The sequence below is a fragment of the Anoplolepis gracilipes genome, chromosome 3 (assembly GCF_047496725.1).
Source record: "Anoplolepis gracilipes chromosome 3, ASM4749672v1, whole genome shotgun sequence".
NCBI classification, from domain to species: domain Eukaryota; kingdom Metazoa; phylum Arthropoda; class Insecta; order Hymenoptera; family Formicidae; genus Anoplolepis; species Anoplolepis gracilipes.
Window position 1 is genome coordinate 5,555,215 of NC_132972.1, and position 26,400 is coordinate 5,581,614.

The window sequence follows — 26,400 nt, forward strand, 5'->3', positions numbered from 1 at the left end:
AGAAAACTCGGACGACCGTATTTAGCATTAAATGTGAGATGTAAATATAGATTAGAATTTAGCTAAATTCAAATACATATTCTGATGAAAATTGCGAGGTAAAACCTTATATTTAGAAAGTACAATAGTATTTCTCAAAGTCTATTAATAAAAACATGTATTACAAAATATTATATATATATATATATATATATATATATATATATATATATATATATATATATATATATATACATATATAATATATACATGCGTGTTGTACTAAAATTGTACTAATAATACGTGTAGAATAAAATTAAATTTTCTTCTGAAATAAAAAGAGAAATATTTCCAATATTTTTGACATAAAATTTATAACCGAATTTGCCGAGGTTCTGAGATACCCTGTATATATGTATCACTACATAAAAGGTAATAAATGTCCGGTGCCATGACGCTAAAGTATCTCGCAGTTTAAAAGTATTTCACTGCTATCTCGATAAGAATTAAATTTATTGAAATGTCCCACTTGGGTAAGATTTAGAGATACAATTCCGCTACGAATTGCATCAAACGGGAGATGGGAATAGAAAAGGAAGGAGATGGCGACGCGCCTATATTTTTCATCGCGTATTGAAAGCATTTTATGCGAGCGTCGATGAAAAATGCAGCAAAGAGCAACGCGGGATGAGTAATCGATGACAACATTGGTCGGTGCAGCAACGGACGAAAATAGAAACGTTTCACGTGCGCGATCGATCGGCGTGTTTTTCAGGCTGCGCTTTCGCCGTAAATTCAAATTTTTACGAGCACACATCTAGCGATAACTTTTAATGTCACGAGCAATTGCACATTGGAAATAATTCTCACAGATATATATCACTCGCATGGCTGCTGCATGAAAAGAGCTCTACATGATTATAAACATTTACAAAATATAGCGATGAACACGCGGTGACTTTTTATTTATGACAAATTTTCAGTCAGTATTATCTTGCATTCTTGATTCGCCTTGAAATTCTTTAATATCTTTCGCGCGACAAGTAACGAATAATTTCGTTTTACGTGAGACTTTTGCATGTCGTTAATGTAAATAAAATTTTCTTAATTTATCAGGAGTGACAGTAATTTATTGAAAAAAAATATTAAAACTCATTTTTATAACGTGTAGTCGCGCATTGATATTTATAAAAAAAATTATCGATATCGCACTACTGAGAGGGATGATGCTGTGCGATGACTTTCCCGCGTATATTTCTTCGAAAACGAAGAAATAAACGGAACCAGCAACGAGCGGTAATAAAAGCAGCAGCACTACCACCATTATCATTACCACCCACCCACACAAACATAGCATGGTAGCCTGTAACAAAATTAGCGCGGGCACAATGCGAACCCGCCTTCGCTCGAAAAAATAGAATTGGCAGGTTACCAAAGCCGAGTCTTGAATAGATTTCAACTATATGGATCCTCCTTCGCTCTCTCTCTTCTCTCTCGCTCATTAGTTTGGCCATCATCTCCTCTCTCGTCCATCCTTCGCGGCCTTTGTGTGACATAACGTGTCCTCACTGCGTTATTGCACTCGTTAAGCGCGCGAATTAATACTAAAAATCGGACGAAAAAATGCTTAAACTAATGACACGATATATATTGATACAAATTGGAATAATACCTGTGTCGATCCACGACATTTTTTTAACAACAATTCTTGTTAATTTTCTTACAATATTCTCTGCAAAAATGCGTATTTAATAATATGGAAAAAAGTGGAGTTAAAAATATAAATACAAAAAGAATGACAAAAGATTCTCCTAACACGTGTCGAAAAATAAATAAATTTAAAATTTCAATATTATTTCCATTTCACCGTCTTTTATATTTTTCTGATAAAGTTGCGGCAAATATTTGTTATGATGTAAGTTAATTGTTGACGACTGCAAACGAGTCGGCGTGAAAATTCGACAAACAGCGGCATTCGGTTAGAGAGCATCATCATCGAAGAGAGAAAGAGAGAGAAAAAGAGAGAGAACAGTTCGTGCAGTGAGGCGCGAGAGAGGGCGAAAATAAATGGTGTCGACGAAAATAAACGCGCGGCCGCTATTTTGTGTGCACCTCGACGGCCGCGTCGGTATTAACGCCAATGTGTACGGTCGATTGTGTGCATGCGCGCGCGGTATGCGGCAAATTCGCTAATCCCACCCCGAGTACGCCGAGAGAGCACGTCGTTCGTGTAACGTGTAACCCATGCCGATGCTCCGAATATTCAAGGCTAGCGGCTCGCCCGAATAACGCGTCGTCCATCCATCCATATACATGTATATCGGCTCGCAATGTCTTTTTTTATGTGACATTACGGATACGCAATGCTATTGCCACTTACGATGTTTCGAACAATGATTTTCTTTTAGTTATCTTCGAACACACCTAATGCCGAAAGTATTAATCTATCAACGCACTTCTAAAAAAAAAAAAAAAAAAAAAAGATTATTAATTATTAATAATATAATTATGTTTTCTTTTAATTATATGCGTTAGTTATTTTCAAGAAATTAATATAAACTTAACTGTTTTATGCGATGGCCAAAATTAGATGTTATTTATTTTCGTAATAAGCATGCGTACATTTTTCACCTATATTATAACATAGTAAAAATATAAAATATATAGTTCTTAATTTATCATTAATTTTAATATTATAATTTAATTTTCTAAATGTTTTAGTATAAAATATTTAATAATTAATACATTGTAACAACTGTTTAAGAGTATTTTTGTAAAGATTAATATTTAAATTATGTATATATAGAAAATTTCTCAAAAATATAGTCTGATTTATTTTTCATTGGATTTTCCCTACCTGACAGAGAAATTAATCATAAATGAACAGAATTGTAATATTCTAAATGTTATATATACATACAGAACCTTTTTATGTCAACACCGAAAATTTAAATAAATCTAAATCTTAAAAATTTTGTTATATTTTTATGGAATTAAATTTGTTTAGTAAAGTTTAACAATTGATGAAATTAACGGTTGGTATATTCAGTAACTCATTTTCGCGCGTTTGCACGCGAAACATGAAAATAAGGACGAGTCTATAAAAGAAATCAAAGATGTCTCACCGGGGAATATGCTTCATTGATTTTGCCATCGGGATTGCTCCCGTTCTTTTCTACGATACCGACCGTTATGCGAGCACTTGTGTCCGACCTACTTTTCAAAGAAAACTTACTTCTTTCTAAATGATTGTGCAGAAAGTATGACTGCTGTTACTATATCGGTGCGATCCATATTGTTATGCAACAAAGAGAAACAAGAATAAATGTCACGTGAAAAAAGCTCATAGATTGATGTGCATTATGTAGAAAAGTTTTAAAAAAACATATATTTTTGCCACTTATACATTAAATTTAATCATCATTCTTAACTTAACACGAACTTAAAAATCGAAGCTAGATGCAAGTAATATTAGAGCACCGAAAAAATTATATTTTCATCTTAAAAATATTTCACTTATAATATCTTTGTCCAAAATAAGCACAGCAAAAAGATCCTCTTAGTTTAAGAGAGAAATCCTTTAAAGAATAGAGCAGTTTCAAATATTCTTATCATGAAAGAATATATACTGAATGGATATTTTCTTATCATTATATTATTTAATATTTAGGATTATTAATCCCAATGATAATAAAAAACAATTTTACAAATGGACATTTATTAAAATTTTAACAAGTTAAATATATAGTTTTTATTTAATTTATAAATAAGGTAAGTATTTTGAAAAATATCACGTAAAAAAGAAAATATCCTTATTTATTATTAAGCATGCTTATAAAATACAATTTTTTTCGATGTGTCTAAATATTTGAAAGAACCATACAATCAGGATTGCAATTAATTTGCACGCAAGAGAAATACAAGAAAGAAAAGTTTCTTCGATTAATTTCCAATGATTAACTTTCGAGAGAGCCATTTCGCAGGCGGAAAAATACGTTCGCACGATGTGCACCGGCGCGGCGCGGCGCGGAGTCCCGGCAGTTTCTAAATCGCGTGCAACGCGTGTACGCGTTAATCCATCATCGAGAGACCTTGACCTTCCTATACCCGTCGTCGTATAGGAAGGGCGTCCTTTCGCGATCTAATCTCTGCGCAAGTCTAAGCACGCTTGCCTAACGAAATTCCATCTCGCTTGCATTTCCACTCGGTTGACTTTTTCAAAGGTATATCTACAGATAAATTTCAGTAATCTCGAGCGTGAAAAAATCTCGCAGAATAATTTTATATATTCAGAAACACCTATCATTTTAAATATTTTTTAAAAGAGATTGTTGAAGAAGATAAGAAAAAGATGTAGATGAGTCTTTTAATAACTTGGTAATGTTTACACATAAATTACTCGAGATCTAAAATTACTAGCGATGTCCTGGAAAGTTATCATTCGTCTTCGAGTCATAAATAAAAAATTCCATCTTACAATCTTTCTCCTTACTTTTCCATCATCTCATTTAAAATATAGCAATTTGCGAAAGTTTATTAGAGAAGTTAATTTGGGAATCAAAATCAAATTTGTTAATTTAAGAAAAATATGCAATTCATTTAAACAAACATAAAATTAAAAATTACTTCACTCGTTCTATATAACATATTAATTTAAAAATATCATCAATACTTAAAAAAAGATCAAAATTGTAAGATGAACCTAGTTTCATATTTCAATTTGTTGATCCGTGTTAGAAGATAAAATAACTTAATTTTTTTCAGCATTAAATTATTACGTGCATGATTCGATTATGTTCAAATTTCCAGAATATAACTCTGAAAATTTCTCGAATTTTATTAACATTAGCAAAAAAAATATATATTTAGCAAGACCATGCTGTTAAAATTGAGTCTTTATACACGGTAAAAAACATTTTGTATTTTTGTTAAAATTTTCTTGTGTAGAAAAATTTTAGTGTTAAATTTTTAACATACAACACAACATATCGTCATGTTATTTTAACTTTTCTGCATTGAGTTAATATTCACCGTTTCTATGAGTTAGAACAACACAATTAACAAGTAAATCTTACTAATTCACATTTTTGTGTTAATTTTTTACATATTATTTGTGTTATTTATTTACATATTTGCCTTCTGTTAAATTAACATTAAAATTAGAGTGGATAAATTGGAACACGAGAAATGTGTTAAATTTAACACAAAATTTTTTACCGTGTAAATATAAGCCATGAACACATATATAGGATAAAAATGACAGGTTGCACTATCAAACCAAGGTCGAATAGTATATCTCACATCCTAGAATATCCGAATAAAATTATTCCGTTCTTTACGACGGTCTGCTATATTTGGCGGGAAACTTATCGTTTATTAAAAAATAGTACAAAGACAGTTGCACGCGTTCGCTTGTTTTATTAATAGCGTTCGACCAGACTTTCCCGATAATCAAGAGTTTATCCGTTGTAAAAAAAAGTTACCGTCGTTATGCGACTTAAAATAACCGGATGAGTTTGTCGAGTCCGATAAGTCGCTTTTATTTACAGACATAATCGAGCGTAATAGATATGTGTCGCAGTTAATATGAATGACGGCTAATTTCAACTTGATACACACATACACACACACAGACTAACTTAGTCTACATCTCTTATTAATATCTTTTATATTCATTGAAAATTCCATGCGTCTGTGATATGTGAACAACGCAACGTTCTTAACTTTCAAAAATATATATTTGTAACACAGATCGATATTAACGATCTAGCCGCTATTTGGTGAACCCGAACGTTACACGTTAGCCGCCGAGTTTGTCCGTTATTATTTGTGCAAAAAGTTTGACGAAGAACGCTCGTCTCGTAAGGTAGCGAGCGTAGCTAAAAATAGCTTTCTCTTCTCCGCCCCCCTTTCATCCTGAAACGGCTTTTCTTTTCGCATGGCTAGGGCGAATCGATGGAAATCGATGGAAAGCGCGCCGCTCGAATCTAGGTAAGTCCATGTTTCTTCGCGAATAATCCGCCCACGTGTGCCTTCCCCGACTCGCGAGTCCGTATGCGTGTCCGTGGTGTACGTGTACGCGCGCATGACACACACAAGTAGCTCTTCTACCTGTATATGTATTTCCGTACGTCCACGCGGGACACGAGCGCGTGCAGGACAAGGGGTCGAATGGCGGGGTGGATGGAAGCGCGAAGACGGTGCGCGCGCGCGGGGGCGCGACGAAGGTGTACGAGAGTGTTATATAAATAGAAGCGGTCAATGCTGCTATGGGAACACTACACACAGCCACGCGGGTCGGGGAGGAAGAGAGGGCGGTGGACGGGGAGAGGTGGGGTGGCGAGTGAAACACCTCACACCCAATTCATTAGTTCATATTTAACGGGTACTCGAGGAATTGATACGACGCGCGATTAAATCAAAGGTACAAGCTAATTGCAATGTTATCTAGATATGAAATGAAAGGAGTTTTATATTCAATTATAATAAAAGAAATCTTAAATTTTTCATTATTTTCTGGCAAGTATTGTTTATATTAATTTAGTGCGAGATTAATTCGATAAATGTTTATTTTAGCTTTCGATTGTTGACCTTTCAAATGGAATGAAATTAATTTCAATCGACTTAATAAATAAATATATATTGTATTTCGTTAAATGTTATCGCTATATAGCGTAACAATCAATTTTGTCGTTTAAAAAATTTTTTGATGAAAATAATCCTGTCATTTTATTTAAAGAACCGTGCTAAAGATTGCCGCAAAAATGTTATATTCAATTGGTCTCGACATAAAATCGAAAAAGATAAAGAATATCTTTCGTCGGTTTCGAGTAAAGTATAGTCACATCTATTTTTCATAACGCAATATACAGAGCGACCATATTTCAGATGGTCAATTGTGTGCCATCATAAGTTTATTTTCTCCATTTCACTTAAATAGTTGTACCTGAATTGCCAGACGGACCACGTACAATTTTCGCTTACGTGTCTGCTTGAAAATTTTAAGACTTACGTTCCTATGTGAGAGATTTATTTATATCCTATCACAGGACATATATACACTTCGTTTCGGAACAACGCTAAACGTACATCAGCATCGATCGAATTGTCTCGTTTTTGCGACATTTCATTCTTTCCTCCTCTCTCTCTCTCTCTCTCTCTCGGGAGATCGAACAGAAAATAGCATGTCGCGTCGCAGCGATGTGAAATATCGCTCTATATTTCTGTTTTTCTCTCTCTCTCTCCCTTTCCTTCTTTGTTGCTTTTGCGGAAGGGAGTCGGCAGCCCCCCTCCTCCTTCCCCCCTCCAGGAAGTCTGCACGCAACGTGTGCATGGACGCGAACACGTGAGCGAGCATCGAGAGGGCATATTTGTTTCCTGTTACGGGCTACCTGTACACGCGCTTATGCTTATACGTCGCTTACACACGAGCACGCACTTTCGTAGCAGCCACACAGCTGACTTTGTATCTCCCCGCATAACCGTCGATCGTTATAGCCGCGCTAAATATACGAGCCGCTAACGCGCGCGCGAAGGCTCCATTAGGGGCCAATAAATTGCACGTCCGACACGAGAGTGATATTGCGCGGGACCGAAATCGGACAACGTTCCGCAGGGAATACGGCAATTAACAACTCGTACTTTATTCGAGAACAAAAATATAATAAAATCAAATATCTATTTTATCCCGTGCGGATATGTATAACAATCGACGTATAAATAATATTATTAAATAATTGTGTGGGGAAGGCAAATATCTATATCACTATTAATTTATAGTACTGTTATAATACTGATTATGATTTCTATAATAATTATTTTGACGCGATGAGTAGCTGTCGCTCTTCTCATATAATTATAAAATTAACTAATCAATTTAGAATTGATTTTATTGGGAAGAAAAATCTTTATAAATTCTAAGAATAAGTCGAAATGATTATGGATTAAAAACCTTTTGTTGAATCAATTAATTACAATATGTGAATAATTTAAAGCGATTGAGAAATATAAATAAACAAATAAGATTTCAAATTGATTATTTATGTTAAATGTATAATTATATTCAGTCTTCTATTTGTGATACATCATCTATTGTAGATCACTGCGCAAGAATGAAGAGAACATCAGCATGCTTAATAGTTCGAGTACAAAGTGCAATAGTGGTTTCGTGGCGCGGTCGATCTTTACGATGTGTTTCCTACGACACCGTCCTGTATAGAACGATATAAATAGCGTTATCGTGAACGCTTACAGCGCAGCCGATAAGGGCGGATAGATTTTGCCATCCATCCAACCATATATCCATCGACGGGCGACCATTTCTCGCGGGACGACCGCCGACAGCTCGCCCTGCTATTTTTAGTACCACGTTCATTAATCTAACCGCGAATAAAAAGATGTAAGTAGAACAGGCTCGATAAGCCAGCCGGCCGATAAAGATGTCGCACGATACGAGCTCCGTTCGAGGACGAATTGATCCGTTTTTATCGCCGCGATGTTATTCCGGAATTACAAGTTATTCGCCCGAATTAATTCAGAAGACAGACAGAAAGAGAATTAGAACTTAAACAAAAAAAAAAAAAAAATGTAAAAAAACGATTATAGCGAGAAGAGCATATAAAATAGCAAGAAAAGTTTATAAAGAAAAAACACGCGCAGTTGCTATTATATTCTACTTATTATTTTCTGGTAATAAAATTTATTTCGAATTATTAACAAATTTATTTCATAAAATTATTGACCCCTACTGTCCCTCTTGTTTTTTCTTTCAAAAAGATTGACAAGCCATCGACAAAAAAACGTTCAAAATATGTCTATACTTTGTCCATTCGACAAATATAAATACTATACTTTATATATCGCAATTAAATAATAAATAATTAATAATTAAATAACTTCGAGAAAAAAAAAAATAATAAGTAATTTTATAAAGCAAATAATTCTAATTTTCATGCATCGATAAACGATTCTTTCTACAGTGAACTTTTCAACTAATACTACAAAATACAGAGTTGGCGGCAACGTTGCCGCGAGTAGATAATCTCAACTCAAGACAGAGGGTGCATTCCCGAGGAAAGAGAATTCCAATAATCGCCGTCTGTAAGGAAATAATTAATCGCGTCTGTGTAAAATCGCGGGTTGCGCGCGTCGGACGCGAATAGCCGAGATTACGCGGCGAGAATGGGAGAGATGGCAGATGGGGGGGAAATGCGGCAAGATATCGTCTTTGGTCGCGGTGTCGATCGATACTATCCTATCTATTATTAGACGAGTAACGGATCGTTATTATTATTATGCGAAATGTATTTGTAGCCGGCTCACGAACGACGACGACGAAGACGACGAAGCCAGTTCTATTCCAACCGCGAAAATTATGGCTCGTCGGTTAAGCCAGCTTGAAAATACATGTAGGGACTCTCTTCTAAGACGGGAAGACAAAAAGATGACAGGGATAGGGAGTGGGATGCGAGACGCGGGGGAGGGGGCAGCGAAACTCGATCGGCAAACTAATCGTTGAACTCCCGCGACGTTGGACGGAATTAAATCTCGCAAAATCACTCAACCGCGCCGCCTCGGCGTGCGTTAATAATGAATCGCGCTCGGTCTGCAAGTGTCGCGATAATTTCGTTCCTTCGATTTTCCCTTCCCTCCTGACACCCGCGAAAAACACTTTTAACGCGTCCGAAATTATCGGCCGCGACGAGTTAAGCCAATTAATCGATGCTAGTTCGATTCGGCTGCTGTGACGATTATAATTATTGCATCTTTTTTTTTTTTTTTTTTTTTTTTTTTCTTTACACACGATCCCCTTCCTTACCGTGAACAAAAATGCTCCGCCAGAAAATAAATGGAGAACGCGACCACACGTAAATTATTCAACAGTATATTGACCGTCACGCCGCGAAACCACGGTACTATATTATCTATCTATACCCCGGGGATAAATTATGCAAGACGACCGGCATGGTGATTTTCATACGTATCTATCTTTTTCTTTCGCATTGATATGCTTAAACCGCGAAAATAAACGAGCCCTCGCCGAAACGGCGATGAAAAAGATCCGGCTCGTATTGATTCTCAATTAACCGCAATCTTCGCCGAGCCGCTTCTGGAAAGGAACGAACGAGCATATTAATTATGCACCGGGCTGCCTAACTTCAGCGATGGTTATTCGCTGTCGCTGAGTGACCGTGCCGATGTGATGAACTCGATGAGAATCGAATCGAGAGCGGAAGCCCTAAACTTAATCTCCAGTGGCCTAACATTATTTCGGTACAACGTATCGTGTACCCTGTGTATACTATCTTTTTATATTTGTATGAGGAATTCTATAATTGCGAATCTTTATAGATAAGTTTAATCAATACGAGAGACTCACAAAGATATATTAGAGATGTATGTACTATTAATATATATATTTTGTCGATAAATAGGATTATTTCATTTTTTATCTGACATAAAAATAAATGATTTATTTTTAAAACAATTTACATAAATATTTTTCTTCATCTCACACCAGAAAGATGTAAAAATATATTGTAATGAACATGTCACGCCATCTGATGGTATAAATTTAAAAGAAACGTTGAAAAAAATTAACTATTGGTAAAAATATCTCGAAATTGTCCACAAGAGTCGCGAAAATAAAATCTCTGTACAAAGTATCGACATCGCGAAAATTCGTCGCAGCAAAGAAAGCAAAGAAAGAAAGGATATTAATTAATTATTAATATCTTGCGATTAAATCGCAGAAATGGAAAAATTTTAGGAAGCAGAAAGGCAGCATGGGAAAGGCGCGTGAACGCGTTGCGATCGGCAGGGAAAATTCTTCGGCGCGAAGATGAGGCAGACAGAAAAAGAGAAAAAGATGTAGTTAGAGATGGGTTTTAGGAGTGGCGCGAAAAACAGTCTCTCGGAACGTTAAAGAGAGTTAATGCATGGCGCAGACAATCGTAAAACGTGTCGGCCCAAATCTCTCCTCGTCGTAAGTGCGCGTATACGAGTCGCGGGAAAGATCTTTGACGATTATTCTCGAGTCAGCAGGATGCGCCTTCGGCCATGCTTGCCATTACACCGTTCGTCGGTGCGTGTGCATGCGCAAGCACGCGTGCACAAACACACGCGCGGGCGTAACGCGCGACGTAACCGCGCGCGCATGCATAATGCCAAGCATAACCGAGTGGTTTATTTATAACGTGGTGCGGAAATACACCCAGTTTGTGCCTTTATTGTAAAACATCGTTGTGTAACGGCGTTGTGTAATGTAATTGCATGGACAGTGTGATAGGCAACGATAATATGCACCTATCTCTCTTTCTCTCTCTCTCTCTCTCTCTCCTTCTTTAATCTTTCCTCCTCATTTTTTATCTCCTTCTTCAGTCTTTCTTTTACTCAGAATTCGCGACACCTGAGCCTGGAGGTATGCAACGTCAGTAAATGACAGGAAATGTCAGTTTCCGACATAACATCAGAAACGCCTATTCATTTTTACACGACCGACAAAAGTCTCGTATGCAGTGACTTTGATCCACGATGCAAATGCAACGTCCGAATTAATCTTCTTGATCGAACCACTTCGATTGCTTCTGCAACTTCGTTCCCGATGCGTCTTAAAACAAACCGTGCATGTATTGTCAACCGTAACAGAGGCTGCCAATGGCTTCGCACGATCGAATTTATATTAATTGTGGTTGTAAAGCGAACGACGCGACGATCAACATTCAATGCATTTTTTGTTGCATGATATTGAAGAGCACGATTAGATACTAGCGTTTTATTGTAAATATAGTAGCATTACTTGCACGTTACCATTGAAATATAGGAAAATTAATTTTCTCTATATCGTCTATCTTTTTTTTTCAGGTATTTTTAAAAATAATATATCACTTACAAACAGAATCTGATCTCGATAAGATATAATTGTGGCATTTATTGTAATTAAAAAGTTATAAATAAACGCATATCAAACAAATATTTATCGTACGTGACTCGTATTAAATCGGATACCAGATACTTGAATAAACATCGAAGATCTGGTCGCTGTTAGATGCACTCGAGGAAAGTCGAGTGGATCTTGTCTAAATGGCCACCTACGTCTGAGTTTTCGAAAATGGCACGAAGCGGATCCGATTGCCTTTTTACTCGTAGGTAGCCCCTTGAAGCAGGGTGCCACTCGAAACGTTAGCCAAGCTGAGTATTTACGATACTGGGACGCGAATATCTCTAATTATAGACCGTTGCAACATCCTCTCTCGACATATGCACTCTGTACTCGGCTGTATAGTGGGTGTAGTCCGGCATGCCATAAATTGATGGATGTATGTACAAGACAATCTCTTTCTCTCTTATCAATTCATATTGTCTCGATTATCCGCCGACTCGACTTTTTTATCGACTCTAAAAACTATCGGAAAAGGAAAATAGAATGAATGATTGCGAAATTATTACTCTTTTTTTATTATTACAATGAGGAAAATCCTTATCACAACGTAATCATTATTTGAAGCCGACAGTCATTTATAGTCTTCGCAAATTATTTCTAACGAAATTTATGCATTTATATATTTTTTTACCTATCAGTAATTTGTGCTTTAGAAAATATTTTTTCCGACATTAATCAAAATAATTTCTAAATTCTTTCGATTACGAAAGATTAGAATGGAAAAAAAAATTTAATAAATTAAGATTCCAGAATACAAACAGTGTTTAATTTAATATAATTCATCGATTGAGCGAGAAATAGATTTCTACATATTACGTGAACATCCTATAGAGCCGTAGATCTTCAACTCGCTGCATCGATTGTCTCTCGAAAGACTATCGTTCTGAAAAAAAAAAAAAAAAAAAAAAAGAAAAATGGCTACACTCTTGACGAGAAACTATTTTCCATTACGAGAGAAACGCGATTCTAGTCGACAGCAATCCAGCCGAGTTTACACGTGGTGCGATATTGGATGGTCACGCGGATGGAAGGGGATTCTGAAGAACAGTCTGGGCGTACTGGTGGGCGTGGGTGCCACCTGCGGAGCACTTTTATACTTCCTGGACCGATCGGTCCGGGCTGGGGAATACGTCGCGCACCTGCCCAGCTATCCCTGGGACTTCGAAGGCTTTCTCACATCCCTAGACCACTCGGCCGTGCGGCGGGGCTGGCAGGTCTACAAAACCGTGTGTTACACGTGTCACAGCCTGCGCTACGTACGATTCATAGATTTGATCAATGTGTCACATACGGAGGACGAGGTCAAGGCCATCGCTGCCGAGTGCGAGGTAGATGGTAGGCCTGAATTTATTTCGTGCGTCGGATTCGCGTATTTTCGACGTAGGCGATCTCCTAACAACTCTAGTAATTGATTTCGGACTTCTTTTCATATGACTCATAATTCAATTACAAACTGGCTTGCCAGAAATATTCCTTGTCCACGCAAAAATGAGATTAATTAATATTTCGTGTAATGTGAAATATACGGTGGTATGGTTTTTGTACGGAATTATGTTAGCAATGTTTGCGAAGGTTTAATTACTTGCTTAAAAAAAAAAACTACAAAATTTTCTTAATAAAAATGAAGCAAAAAAATAGTACATACATAAAAATAAATAATAATAAGTAAAGAATAAAAAGTATATATAAAAATGGAAAAAAATTAATTCTTTTGTAACTTGCATATTATGAAAAAATATAAATAATATATTTTTGAAAAAGAATATGTTTTAAATAATTTAAAATAAATTTCCAATTATTCGATCTCGATTTTGAGTCACTATATCTTATATCAATTTAATATAGTACGAGATTATTCAATGAAATTAATCAATGAGTGAATGGTTTCAATATATTATATTTCTAATTTATCGTGTTTAACATAAAATAATATTAAATTAAATTTCTTCAAAGAATTCTTATTTTATTAAATAATATATCAAACTATACAGATTGAAGATGGACCAGATGAAGAGGGAAACTATTATACAAGACCTGGAAAATTGTCCGACTTATTGCCACGTCCTTATTCGAACGAGGAAGCAGCTAGAGCGGCCAATTTCGGTGCATATCCACCAGATCTGACCTACATTATTTTCACCAAAAGAAATGGTACGAATTATTTGTTTTCCTTACTGACGGGATGGATGGAGCCGCCAGCAGGTGTATCTTTAACTGATCAACAATATTTCAATGCCTATTTTCCCGGAAATGTAATGGGAATGGCACAGGTAAATATTATTCTTATACACATTTTTACAGAGAGAGTAAAAAAAATTCCGAAGAAAATTCCTATAGTTTCTTTCATCTACAAAATTCTTAATCAATTTGATAAGATATTTGACAAAATCATCGCTATTATTTTCTCGATCTAATAACAAATCTATTATTTTTTTTTATCTACTTTTAAATTGAAATTTTATTAAGTTTTATTTGAAATAAAACACATTTAAGATTTGAAAATTTTTAGATTTTAATAACTCGGAATATAATTTTTTTCTTTTGCTAAAGAAAGATTTGATTAAAGAGAAAAATAGTAAAATAGCGTAGTAAAATAATCTAACTACAAATAAGTACAAAAAAAGATAAGAAATAAAGAAAAATAATAAAGAAAAAACGATAATGGTCTAATATATTGACATAATGTTTACAGGCATAATAAATGTCTACTAAATTATCCCTGTTTTAAATTTGACATAATGTCAATGTAATCATTATGCAAAATTCTGTTTTATTGAGAGAGAGACATTATTTATGCATTCATATTATTATAATATATTTATTTTATAATTAATTTTTTTTAATTAATGGCATTTTGTATATAATCGCGTGTTCCAATGTTCTTCGATATATAGTTGTATTACATTATAACATAGAATTATATTTAGATGCTAAGTGAAGGAGCAGTGGATTATGACGATGGTACCCCGGCGACGACATCACAAATGGCGAAAGATTTAGTTCAATTTTTAAGCTGGACATCCTCTCAAGAATTTGACGATCGCAAGCGGATGTTCGTCAAAACGGTGGGAATCGGTTTTATAATGTGGGCGTCGATGGTTTATTATATGAGATACATTTGGTCGATAATGAGAAGCAGACAGATCGCATACATACCCAAAAAAAAATATTAAGAAATATTTTAAGTAACACAGATACCAGTTTGAATGTAAGTGAAAAAAATTATTTTATATTAAAAAGTAATATGTAAGTAGAATCATTTCGAATGTTTTCATTTGCATGGATAGATTTTAAATTAATTAATAACGATATAATCTCAAATTCTCAGAGTCAAAATGATCAAACGTTTCACTGATAAAAAGATGACAAAATCATAATACATATATGTGATAAAAAAACGTAAACTACGGATTACAGATTTAAAATCATCTCTACAGTAATCTAATCTATGTTTGTGCACATACATATAATTAGTAAATGCGAGGAATGGCAATTAATTGTAAATATTGAAAATTCTTTAAAAATATCTAACAAGCTTATATCAAATAAAAATCATTAATTATAAATCATCGATAAAAAAAATTGGTTACGAGTTTTAATTTCATATAAATTAATTTATTATTACCCTTTTTAATTTCACATAAAAAAAAGAAAGTATTACAAGTTAATTTTTCAGCGCATAAATTATTTTTTAAGACAGCTTCTAATTTGATTTAAAGAGACACGTTAAATTTAATTTTACTGTGCATTGAAGCAAAATTGAACTTGATGCGATGGTAGTAATCCTTATTTAGCACCGAGCATATGCGTGGATTGAACAAAGTTGCATCAGTAAACATATATATACGTATGTATATAAAAATACAGTTTATAAATACACGGACGGCTTCGGGCGAATCCTACCGTCCCCGCGCTTAAAGTCGATGCAAACCGGAATGATACACGTGCAAAGTCGACGTCATACAAAGAACGCGGATGATCCAGAGACTGTGTGGACTGCTGTAGCAACGCAGCATACGCCAGCGTCGATAATCGCATTTCGCAATGCACGGCGGCCTTGACGATGCCCGTATAGTTGCCGATCGGGTCGTCTAAAAATAGGAGCTCACGCGCGCGGGCAACAAACATTAACGTCGTCTCTCACACGAGTCGTTAACTCCGGAATGACCAGTGGTCGGTTTGCGAATCCATCTATCTCATCCGTAATAACACCTACCCTTCCTCCCCCCCTCCCCCCCCCCCGCGCCTTCCCGCGACACCTCGCCTCTCACCGACTATTTTTAGGCCATCGCGTGTGTATATATATATATATAAAACTACGTCGTGCTCGCTCTTTTTTTTTTTTCCTCTCCTTTTCTCTCTCTCTTTCTCTTCGGTTGCTTCTCGATCCGATGATCGACGGCAGCAAAATAGAATGTCGAAAATAATATCGGGCGTTTCGACAAGGGCTATATATAGGAGATGATGCGTCAGTGCAGCAACAAGTGAGGTCCGCGGGGAAAAGAGAAAACCAGGGCGACAGAGAAGATGAGAGAGGGGAGGAAGGCCGGAGGAATCGAAAATATACGGAACGATGAATGAAACCTCCGCATTGACGTCGCCAAGACGTGCCAAGCGATGTTGAGATTATCCAACTCGGGGCGGAACCGTTTTTGAATGCATCTCTCCGGAGGCGACGGTGACGGTGAGGGGAAAATGGGGAGAGAAGTGGCGCGCGATACGCGGCAGATATCTCAAAATATCATCTTCCGGAAATTTACTATATCGGCGGAGAGACCGACGTGATGTCGACGTATCATCGCGCAAGCAAGAGCGAAACGCGAATGGAAGCTAACGTAATTTCGGCAAGAATAACCTTTCGCGATATATACATCGGTTGAGATGAAAGCCTGCACCGAAAAAATTATACTCTAAATATAATACTTTATAAGCCCTCTTAATAAATATTCTTAATTAATAAAAATAATTTTCTTTTTACGTGATATATTTTGAAATACCTTATTTATAATTTAAATTAAAACTATTGTATATATTGTATACATTTAACTTGTCAAAGTTTTATTAAATAGCAAATGCTTTATTGTAAAATTGTTTTTTGTTGTCACTGGGATTAATAATCTCAAATATTAATATAATAGTAAGAAAAAATTTTTACATGATAAGATTACATGCTGAAACACTACACTTTAGAGAATTTCTCTCTTAAACGAAGAGGATTTTGATTTGAAAATTATTTTCAAGAAAGATATTACAAAAATACGTGAGACATTCTTATACTAAGAATATAATTTTTTCGGTGAGATATTACGGAACGTCCGAGTACAGAGTTCGATTAATAATCTGACATTTACAATCGATCTGCGTGGAATAAAATTAACATAAACGATCTTTTGTATAGCAAAAGGCTGAAGAATATAATATATAGATTTAGCAAAAACTAATTATGAAAGGAATATGAGACATATATCATGGCGACCAGATTTTGATGTATATCTCGTATAATCACTATTGCATAATATATTTTTTAGAGAATCAGAACGACGCATGTGCGTGCTAATTACGTAAGATTTCTTCTCTCTTTTTCTTACAAGATTCTAGTAAATTGAGCGATTTGTATATTGTCATATCGACGTGTTTTCGATCGAAACATGGATCATGGTTTATTCTTGCGGGAAAACAATTTTAGCGCACACACGAGTCCGGAACATATATAACTTACTACGCACCATTTATATTTCAAGAGAAGTGGAAGATCTGTTTTTAAATGAATAAAATATACAGTTAACGAGAAAGATGTACGAAGGAAGAATGTCAAAATAAGATTGCTCTAAGAAGTAATAGCGAAAACTGCGAAGGTTCAGAAATAAAATGTGTATCCACAGCGATTCAGATTATACTTTCAAGTATTGGCGAAAACATCTCAACATATTGAAAGAGGAGATATAAAATTTTGAACACGCACAATGATTTTTTCTCTCGTAAAACAATATATTCTACAGATATCAAAGATTATGTAAGAATGCTTTAATTCTTTCTCTTTCTCTTTGTATTGTATATAAAGACCTTTAAAATTTATATTTTTTAATAATAATCCGTGCTGTAATAATAATTTAACTCTACTAATAATGGCGAGCTAATCTATAGATAGACCTTTTGATAAATTTTTTTTCAGAATCAGTTCTAGTATGTCATATCGAATATTTTAATAATGTATAACATCATCGTAATATTATAGTTTTTAGATTCAATTCTTCAAAATAAGCGTAAACATTTAAAGAAAATAAAATCAAACTTGTTTATTTAGACTTAATTTAAAAAAAATGAAATATTTTAAAATATTTGATATTAATATCAAAGAAGCGCGCTCTTATTTCTTACAAATTTATGTACATAAGCTGCCTATAAGTAAATTTGCAAAAAACGAAGATATATTTCTTTCGCTTCCATCGCTTCCATCGGATGCATAAATATATCGAAATGGGCGCGAAATACACGCGGATGAAAAGCGGATCTACTTTTGAATGAAACCTCCGCGTTGACGTCACGCGGACGCGTCGCACATCGTTATCTAAGGAAACCGCTTGTTTTGCGAAATCTCGCGGTATTTCTCACGCGCTGCCAAACGCCCCCCCAACAAACCTCAAACCCGGAGAGGGCTTACGTCGAGCTCTCAGAATAGTGAATCCCGGTCGGAAATAGCCTCGCACTTTCGGTAATATGGCCATATGGTTGTAGCCGCGATGAAAATACGCTCGCGAAACGTCGAAACCTGCGTATCCCCGCCGCGTGTCCGATATTAAGAGAGTAACCGCTCGATTCTGCTAAACCTCCAATTAAAATAGTCTTCCGATCAAAATAGAGTCGTAACTGCCGTGTAAACTCGTCGAGGGACAAAATAGTATTTATCGTAATTCTCAAGGACTGACATGTGGATCACATTTGATCATTAAACTTGTGACATTTAAGAAATGCTCTTTAATAAATATGCGAATAAATATGTGAATTTTGCTGATTACTTAAAAATTATGGAAATTTTCGCGCAAAGAGTTAGTTTAAAATTCCACAGATTTTAATCATCACAATATTTTTCGATAAATCCAAGATATCACGTTCCATAAATTTATCCTACAATAAACGTATTATACCCATATTAAAAAAGACAATACATAAATTTAGAATAAATGCAACAGAAATTACATCTGTCCGCTCTCTCTCTCTCTCTCTTTGTCTTTTTCTTATTGTTAGATATGACAAAATACTTGGACTAAGCAAGTTGCTATCGTGTATAATTCCAAGTCTTGCTCTCGGGAATTTACTTGTCGGTTAAATTTAGCCCGAGCGTGTACTTAACGATCTTAAATGAGTCTTCCGGGACGTCGCGTTGTCAGCCACGATCGAAGAAAATCTTGGCACTTTCAATTACACCTTTGTCGACACTTAGGAGCTTATACGAACGCTACAATTTCGTGAAACCACGGGCGATTATCCGGCCGTCTCTCATTTCCGTGCGTCAACATAGGCTGCTCGTTAAAATAAAGGATCACGCTGTCCTCTCTGTTTCTCTCTCAGCTTCTCTCTCCTTACCTTCTTTATTTTTCTCTTTTCTTTTACCTACCACCACGTTTACTTTCGTATTTATCGGCGAGCCGGTATTTTACGGTCGATGAGAGTTAGTCTACATAGTTAGTTTAATAGGCTAAGAGAGCGAGTCGCGGTCAGAACAGAGTAGAAACCATTAAAATCTCATTTCCAGCCGTTTATTCGGATCGAACTCTCCTCTTCGGACATGTACATCAAACGATGTAAAAGGATAACGCGTAGTTCTTTCATCCACGCATAAAGAAAGAGCGTGAGAAACTCCTTCGGTCTAGACAAGTCTTTGCTAAAAAGATTAGATTGTTGCATGATCCACTAATATCATGTAAAACATATAGTTATAAAGAGCACAAAGCATAAATTTTCAACATTTTGTGCAAGAGAATGAAATTGTTATCTTACAACTTTCTCAAAAATGCCCCATGTGTGTAATTTTATTTTTTATTTCATTACAATATTCTTTTACAATTTATTAAATGCACTATATACATTAACTAATTCGATTCTTGTTTTAAAAAGTTAGCTTTTTTTAAAATCTTGTCCTCGAATAAATGCTGACATTTTACTTTCATGTTTACGTTTATTCTTGAAATATCAACTATTTGCATCTCCAACACGTTTCATAAATAGAAACATTATACATGTGATCTGTTTATATTTAAAAGGATAAGCAATTTTAATGTGCGAGTGCTATGAATCTCAATGAGACGTGAATATAAACTGTCGCAGTATATTTCGGCGAGATTTTTAAAACCGGATTTACACAGCAATAAAAAAAAAAAAAAAAAAAAAAAAAAGAAACTAGTATATCAATTAGATTATTTTTGCAAGCGATGCCATCGACACATCGTTCGTCTTCAGAACAAAGGTCCGGGCTGCATGATTTTGCATATAATAAAATCGTTATCGCCATGTTTAAAGCCATGTGTACAAAAGCACAAGGAGAGAGATAGTCGAGCAGTGTTTATTTCGGCAACTTGGCACAACACTTGCAATTAATAATAGTCGTAAACGTCTCCCGCATATCTCGCGGTCGGACAAACAATATATTTCTGTCAGCGACAGCTCAATCTGTGGGAGGTCTTGCCGGCGTGTCGTAATAATCGTCATCATCACGAGATAAACTTCTACCCCTCCTCGTTCCGCAGAAAAGAGTAGAATGAAATTACTGTATATTTGAAGCAATAATATCCCATTAAGATATATCGATACGCGCGTTTGTAGACAAGTGTGTGAAAATAAATCCATTTCAAAACTATATAGTCTTCTCTCTTATACTTATAACAAAAATAAAGGTTAATATATTTGAATACTTTGCGTGTAGAGACATCGATATCTTAGTTTAAAACAAAGTTTCTCCCGTCGTGATCATTCACGGATTAAATGTCCGCGTTACCTTAATCGGTCCACGGATCCAAGTGCCAGGACGTTCTCTTTTCATTCATGTGGAGATAAGCCAGAAGAGTTCAGGTAGCGTCCTTCAATTTCGAGAAAAGAGACGTACGATCGCACTCTCCTCCCTCTTCAGAAACAGAAGAAACGGAGAAGGAAACGTGTGAGCTGGCTTCGAGAAACATCATCAGCTTCTTACCTAACCGGCCGCCAGTATTTCATTCATATTATTATCCTGGCCCGGTAGTATCTGCTTCGAGTTATTTCTGTTTTTCCGTCACCTCGGATGCTTCAAAGATACACCTTATCGATAGCGATCAATGGATAATTGATTAGTCAAATGTACAGAGTGAATTGTATAACTTGTTTATCCTTTATTAATTATATTCATTTCAAAAATCTCGAAGATAATATTGAATATATTTTCGAGAAAAAGATAAAAAAAATATAACTCTAATCATCTCGAGATTTCAAGCTCTTTGATTCAAAATTATCCAAATTACTCGATATGAACAAAATTTAAATTAATAGCAACAAGAGAAATAAAAATTATCAAGTTGATTCATCCACTTCAACAATCATGCGTGGAAATCTATCGAAAGAGATTTCATCAAATCTTACAATTAGACATTTATTGACAAGTTTCGCAAACTGAGAACGTTATTATTCATACGCTTAATTGAAATGATTTAATGTTGCGACGTATCGGGAAAATCGTCATGGAATCGACGAGGAGACGAGCAAGGAGGGTAACCCGCGTGCCTGCCAAAATCAACGGGACGCGGGGCTCCACCAAAGTCAAGTTCGACCGTCCTACGCGAACGCGAATGTCGAAGGTCGCGGAGAGGAGACGTAATTCAGTACTCATTGATGCCGGCGATTAATCGAAAGAGCAGTTGCAGCGCATAGTCTGAAATCGTCAAACCACTCCTACCACGCTGAGAGAAACAGAGATGCAGTTAGAGTTGAATGATTCTCTTTTCCCAATTATATATCGTACATAGATTCTTTACTTTATATTTATACGTGTTAGAGATAAATCAATTAGAAAAGATAACGAAATTTAGACACAAAGTTATAGTCGGTGACAACAATTATTATTAGATGAAGACAATAATTACCAGATAATATCTCATGGTACTTGTTAATTGAATAAAAATTAAAATATTGCCGCAAATTTAGAAAGAAAGAGGACAGAGTATAAGATCGAAATATTAATAATATAAACAAATATGTATTATATAATTAGTATGCTCGATATTTATTAAGTTTTCAATAAAATTAAATTTTCATGAAAATCAAAATTTTTCAATATGAAAAAATTTGCTTGGGACCATTACTAAATATATGTTATAAAAGTTACATATAAGTTTATAAAAAATATTAAGTATTTTGCAACAAATAATAGATATTATCTAATTACTTAATTAACGTTCAAGTTTCTGTAATTTCTTAAACGATAAAAACTTCATTTCAAATATCAAAAACTTATCAATATTCTAAAAATTATTTCGCGTTTGCGTTGCTCTTGTAACTATACTTTTCAATTATACATTTGCCGTTATCACGATGTAAATAAATATTTTCCTACAAAATATGCTTAGTAAATAGAATATATTACACTTCAACGATCCAGTTGATATGATCAAGCCCCCAGTATCGGCAGTAGTTACGAAACGCATAACACAAAATGGCGTTGGCTAAAAATAGTAGCGCACTCGATATGTGCAAACTCACCTCGTCTCCACTATGCGCTTCATTAGCCTGACCGGCTGCGTTATTTAATGCATCCGTGTGCATTACGGATGAACGTCAACGTTGCCGATCTTCGTAAATGACACTGCGTCACGCTCGTATCATTTGAGGCGCGGAAAGTTGGATATTTCGTGGATTGTTCTATCGTTAAATGTTACACGAAAAGTTTAAACCATTGAATGATATTTGCAACAACAATTTCGTAACAAATTTGATATTGAGTTTTCTGTAGCAAAAGTGTTGAATAAATCGTTAGTAATATATTCTATTTACCTATATAGTTTGTAGAAGAATTTTCATTTAAAACAGTAACAGCAATAAACGTGTAATTAATAAAGTTTTTGTTTTTGATTAATATATAATTGATAAAATTTCTGATAACAGTTTCTGATTCTATATATAGTTTTACCACAGTTTTTGATTTAACTTCTAAATCTGTTCATCTTTTGTAATTTAATTTAGAGAAGATCGAGGAAGTTATATCTTTTATGAAATTATTACGTAACGTAATTCGCGATTTTCGTTCGTTTATAATTACGAATTTTTTTATGTCTTAATGAGTTTTGTTGAAAAAATTTGCAAAAAAGTATGAGAAATATAGAGAAATTATTTGTAATCACAAGATATCACAAATTTTTAGGTAGTTTTACGATATTTTCTGATTTTCTTCTCACCTTTAGGTTTTTACATCTTTTTTTAATAATATGTGTTTACATAAATGAATTCGATTAAGACGATTCGTATCAGAATAAGTACTACTATGGAAAAGTATCGTTATAATCGGTGGAGTTTATAAGTATAAAAAGAGTGCGTAAAAACAAATCTATAAAAAGTATTGTTCTATCGTTTAATGCTGTAATAAATATATTTTTATGACCGATGAATTTTTTCAAAATCACGAAAAGATTATATATGTATATCAATGCAAATAGCAATTAAAAGAATTTTCAAAAAAATTTGACGTTGTTCGAACCTTATATTCCTTAATAGATTTATATAACTAATAATAAGATAATTGTCTAATTTGTCTTCGCGTGCATCTCGGGCCGCGATAATGTCGTATACGTCGCTGCGTCCCATCACGTTGTATGGGTCATCGCGGCGCGGCGAAAGTACATGCTCTATTAATATAATGCCGAGCGTGTATATACACGCGGCACGGCACGGCATAGTTGCATGCACGGAAAATTCAGCAACAAACGTGCTACTCCCGCGTGAATACGCTGGACCGTACTGGACAATAATATTCTAGAATGTGCAATCTGACTATGACATTCAGAGACGCTTGACACACATACCTTTTGCAAATATTTTTTTTATATTAAAAAAAAATGTTAATAAAAATTGTTCAAATTAAACAAGACTCGAAAGTCATTGTAAATATTACAGTTTAATTGATATAATAATAAATTGATAAATGTTAATAAGCAAATTTATAACAAATGTAATATATATAAAATATTGATTTATAAACATTATTAAATTGTAGTAAATGTCGTTTAAATACACAATATTATATTATATTATTATACAGTAATTATGTACGTTTCGTACATAATTAATAATTAATTAACAATTTCGTTAAATAATATATCTAATTTTTTGAAGTTTAAAAATTGCGAATAAATATCTTGCGCTTTTTTGCAGTAATTTGACACTGCAGGTATGTTATACTAATGTTACAAATATGAATGTATTGTGTGTTACATTGCATCGCATTGCATTTCAGTATATGAAACGTATCATCGTTGTCGGCGTCGACACTGTAGTGGTCGAATCACGCATTTCGAAGCGACTGTCAGGAATTCGCGCTATGTAAGCTGCATTCCGGAATTCCTGGCACAACGGCAGACGCGTGTCTCCGCGATTCGTGCAATATTTTATTCCTTTATCTGTAAGTTTTGATTCTTTGCCGATTGTATTTGACAACGAATAGAAAGAAAAAGAACTTTTATTTTGTAAAAGAGAGAGAGAGAGAGAGAGAGAGAGAGAGAGAAAGAGAGAGAGAGAGAGAGAGAGAGAGAACGAGAGAATCTAAGAACACGAACTAACGAGTAAAATTAATAATCAAACATAATAAATATTTTAAAAATTTATGACATAACAAACCACATAAAAAAATCTTTAAGTTAATTATAACAATTAATTTAAGATTCAAGATAAAAGCAAATTTATCAAAGAATCTACATAATAAAAAAAAAAGTTGTGTTTTATAACTCTTTCTGTACCATATATAACTATAATTTTCAACATTTTATTTAATATTTAATTTATCATGTTTATCAAATTTATCAAAATTTTGTTATTCATATTTGAGGCACTTTAATAGTAGTATGATATATGCAGTTATTAAAAAATGTTTTCACTTTTATGACACATGTTCTCTCGGGCTATACGATGCCATTGGTTACAATCTTTTTAAATTGAAATAGACTCCAATGTGCGTCACTCAAAAATTTCACAGACAAAACGGAACCAGGCTTTGAAAAATATTCGTGAAAATACCATACGCACATCAATTCGCCACAAGGCATTTTCTGTCAGCCATTTTTCAAAATGTTTCCGCACGCGTTACGTTTTTCCGTCAATTGAGAGAACGCGTGCAATGAAAAATTGATTATTCAATGTGCAGATGATAAATGCAAAAATTGTGATAGATTATGCGAATCTCGAGCGTGCTCTGTAAATATACCGACAATAATACATTTTTATGTAATCTTGTTACGTACATTTTGCATTTTATTTTCACCCGAGTGTCGTGCAATCATGAAAATTATTCACATTTCGTAAAAATAAAACCTAGTATAATTTTAATGAGCTCAACTCTCGATGTTTTAAATCCAGAAAAGTATAAGTTTTGCTAATGCTTTTTACATATAAATGCAACGACTCTTGCACTTCTAAAGTATCAAGAATTGTAAACTCGGATATACAATAGAAATATCACATATTTTTCAATGAGAATCCTAATGTTCGTGATCAATTCTACAATTTTTTTTTTTAATTAATACTTTAAATCAGCTGCACATTAGGTAAATGTGAATTAAAATTTGACAAGATATTCACGATATTCGAAATTTCATGATATAATGTAAAGATTATATTTCCTGATAACACGATAACGTGATTACATTATGTCATTTGATGTAGACTTTGATGATCTTAAGAACTATCAAATTTCCGATCAACAAACTTCTCTTTAATCCAATCTTTTTAATTCAATCATACACTTATCCAAGAAGTAATAAATTGAGAAAAAAGTGAGAAAGAGAGAGAAAGAAAATCACGGTCTTTATTTGTAATGTTTCCGCGCTCTTGATTTATTAGATTTTATTTCGTTAATTACTAAACGTTATATATTAAGTAATTAAAGCCTTTTCTGTAAACATTTGTACTTACCTTTTGCCGCATTCGTCGATGGATGCTCGCTGGTCATCCTGAAGTTTAAATATCCACCGCGCGACACATTTACCCTCTCGGGATGTCCAATTGTTGTTTACTTTGACATTGCATCGGCTTTCTGAAAAATATGAACAAATCTGTATAAATCTGTAATATTAATAGACATAAATAATTCAAAACTTCACATAATATGATTAGAGAGAACAGCTGATATTACAATATATATAATGTAAAAAGTAAAAACAAAGCAAAGAAAAGATTGCTATAATCGATGTAAAATAAATAATGTTATAAAATAATGTATATATATATATAAAATTTTATAATTATTTATA

At 34.4% G+C, this 26,400-nt stretch overlaps 2 protein-coding genes across 11 annotated transcripts in view; one reads left to right on the forward strand and one right to left on the reverse strand.

Annotated features, from left to right (window-relative positions):
* Nucleotides 1-26,400, reverse strand: part of Hdac4 (histone deacetylase 4) — a 101,974-nt gene that overhangs the window by 66,898 nt on the left and 8,676 nt on the right. For all 10 annotated transcript variants that reach the window (XM_072889136.1, XM_072889140.1, XM_072889137.1 and 7 more), the window contains one exon: nucleotides 26,063-26,183. In XM_072889136.1, coding sequence (XP_072745237.1) covers nucleotides 26,063-26,099 — 37 coding nt within the window. In that variant the 5' untranslated portion in view covers nucleotides 26,100-26,183. Of the gene's footprint in view, nucleotides 1-26,062; nucleotides 26,184-26,400 lie in introns of those variants that run through there.
* On the forward strand, nucleotides 12,835-15,484 carry LOC140663747 (uncharacterized). The gene is made up of 3 exons (XM_072888177.1): nucleotides 12,835-13,248; nucleotides 13,912-14,190; nucleotides 14,848-15,484. Exons 1-3 carry the CDS (start codon nucleotides 12,835-12,837, stop codon nucleotides 15,091-15,093), a joined length of 939 nt encoding a protein of 312 aa, XP_072744278.1. The 3' UTR covers nucleotides 15,094-15,484.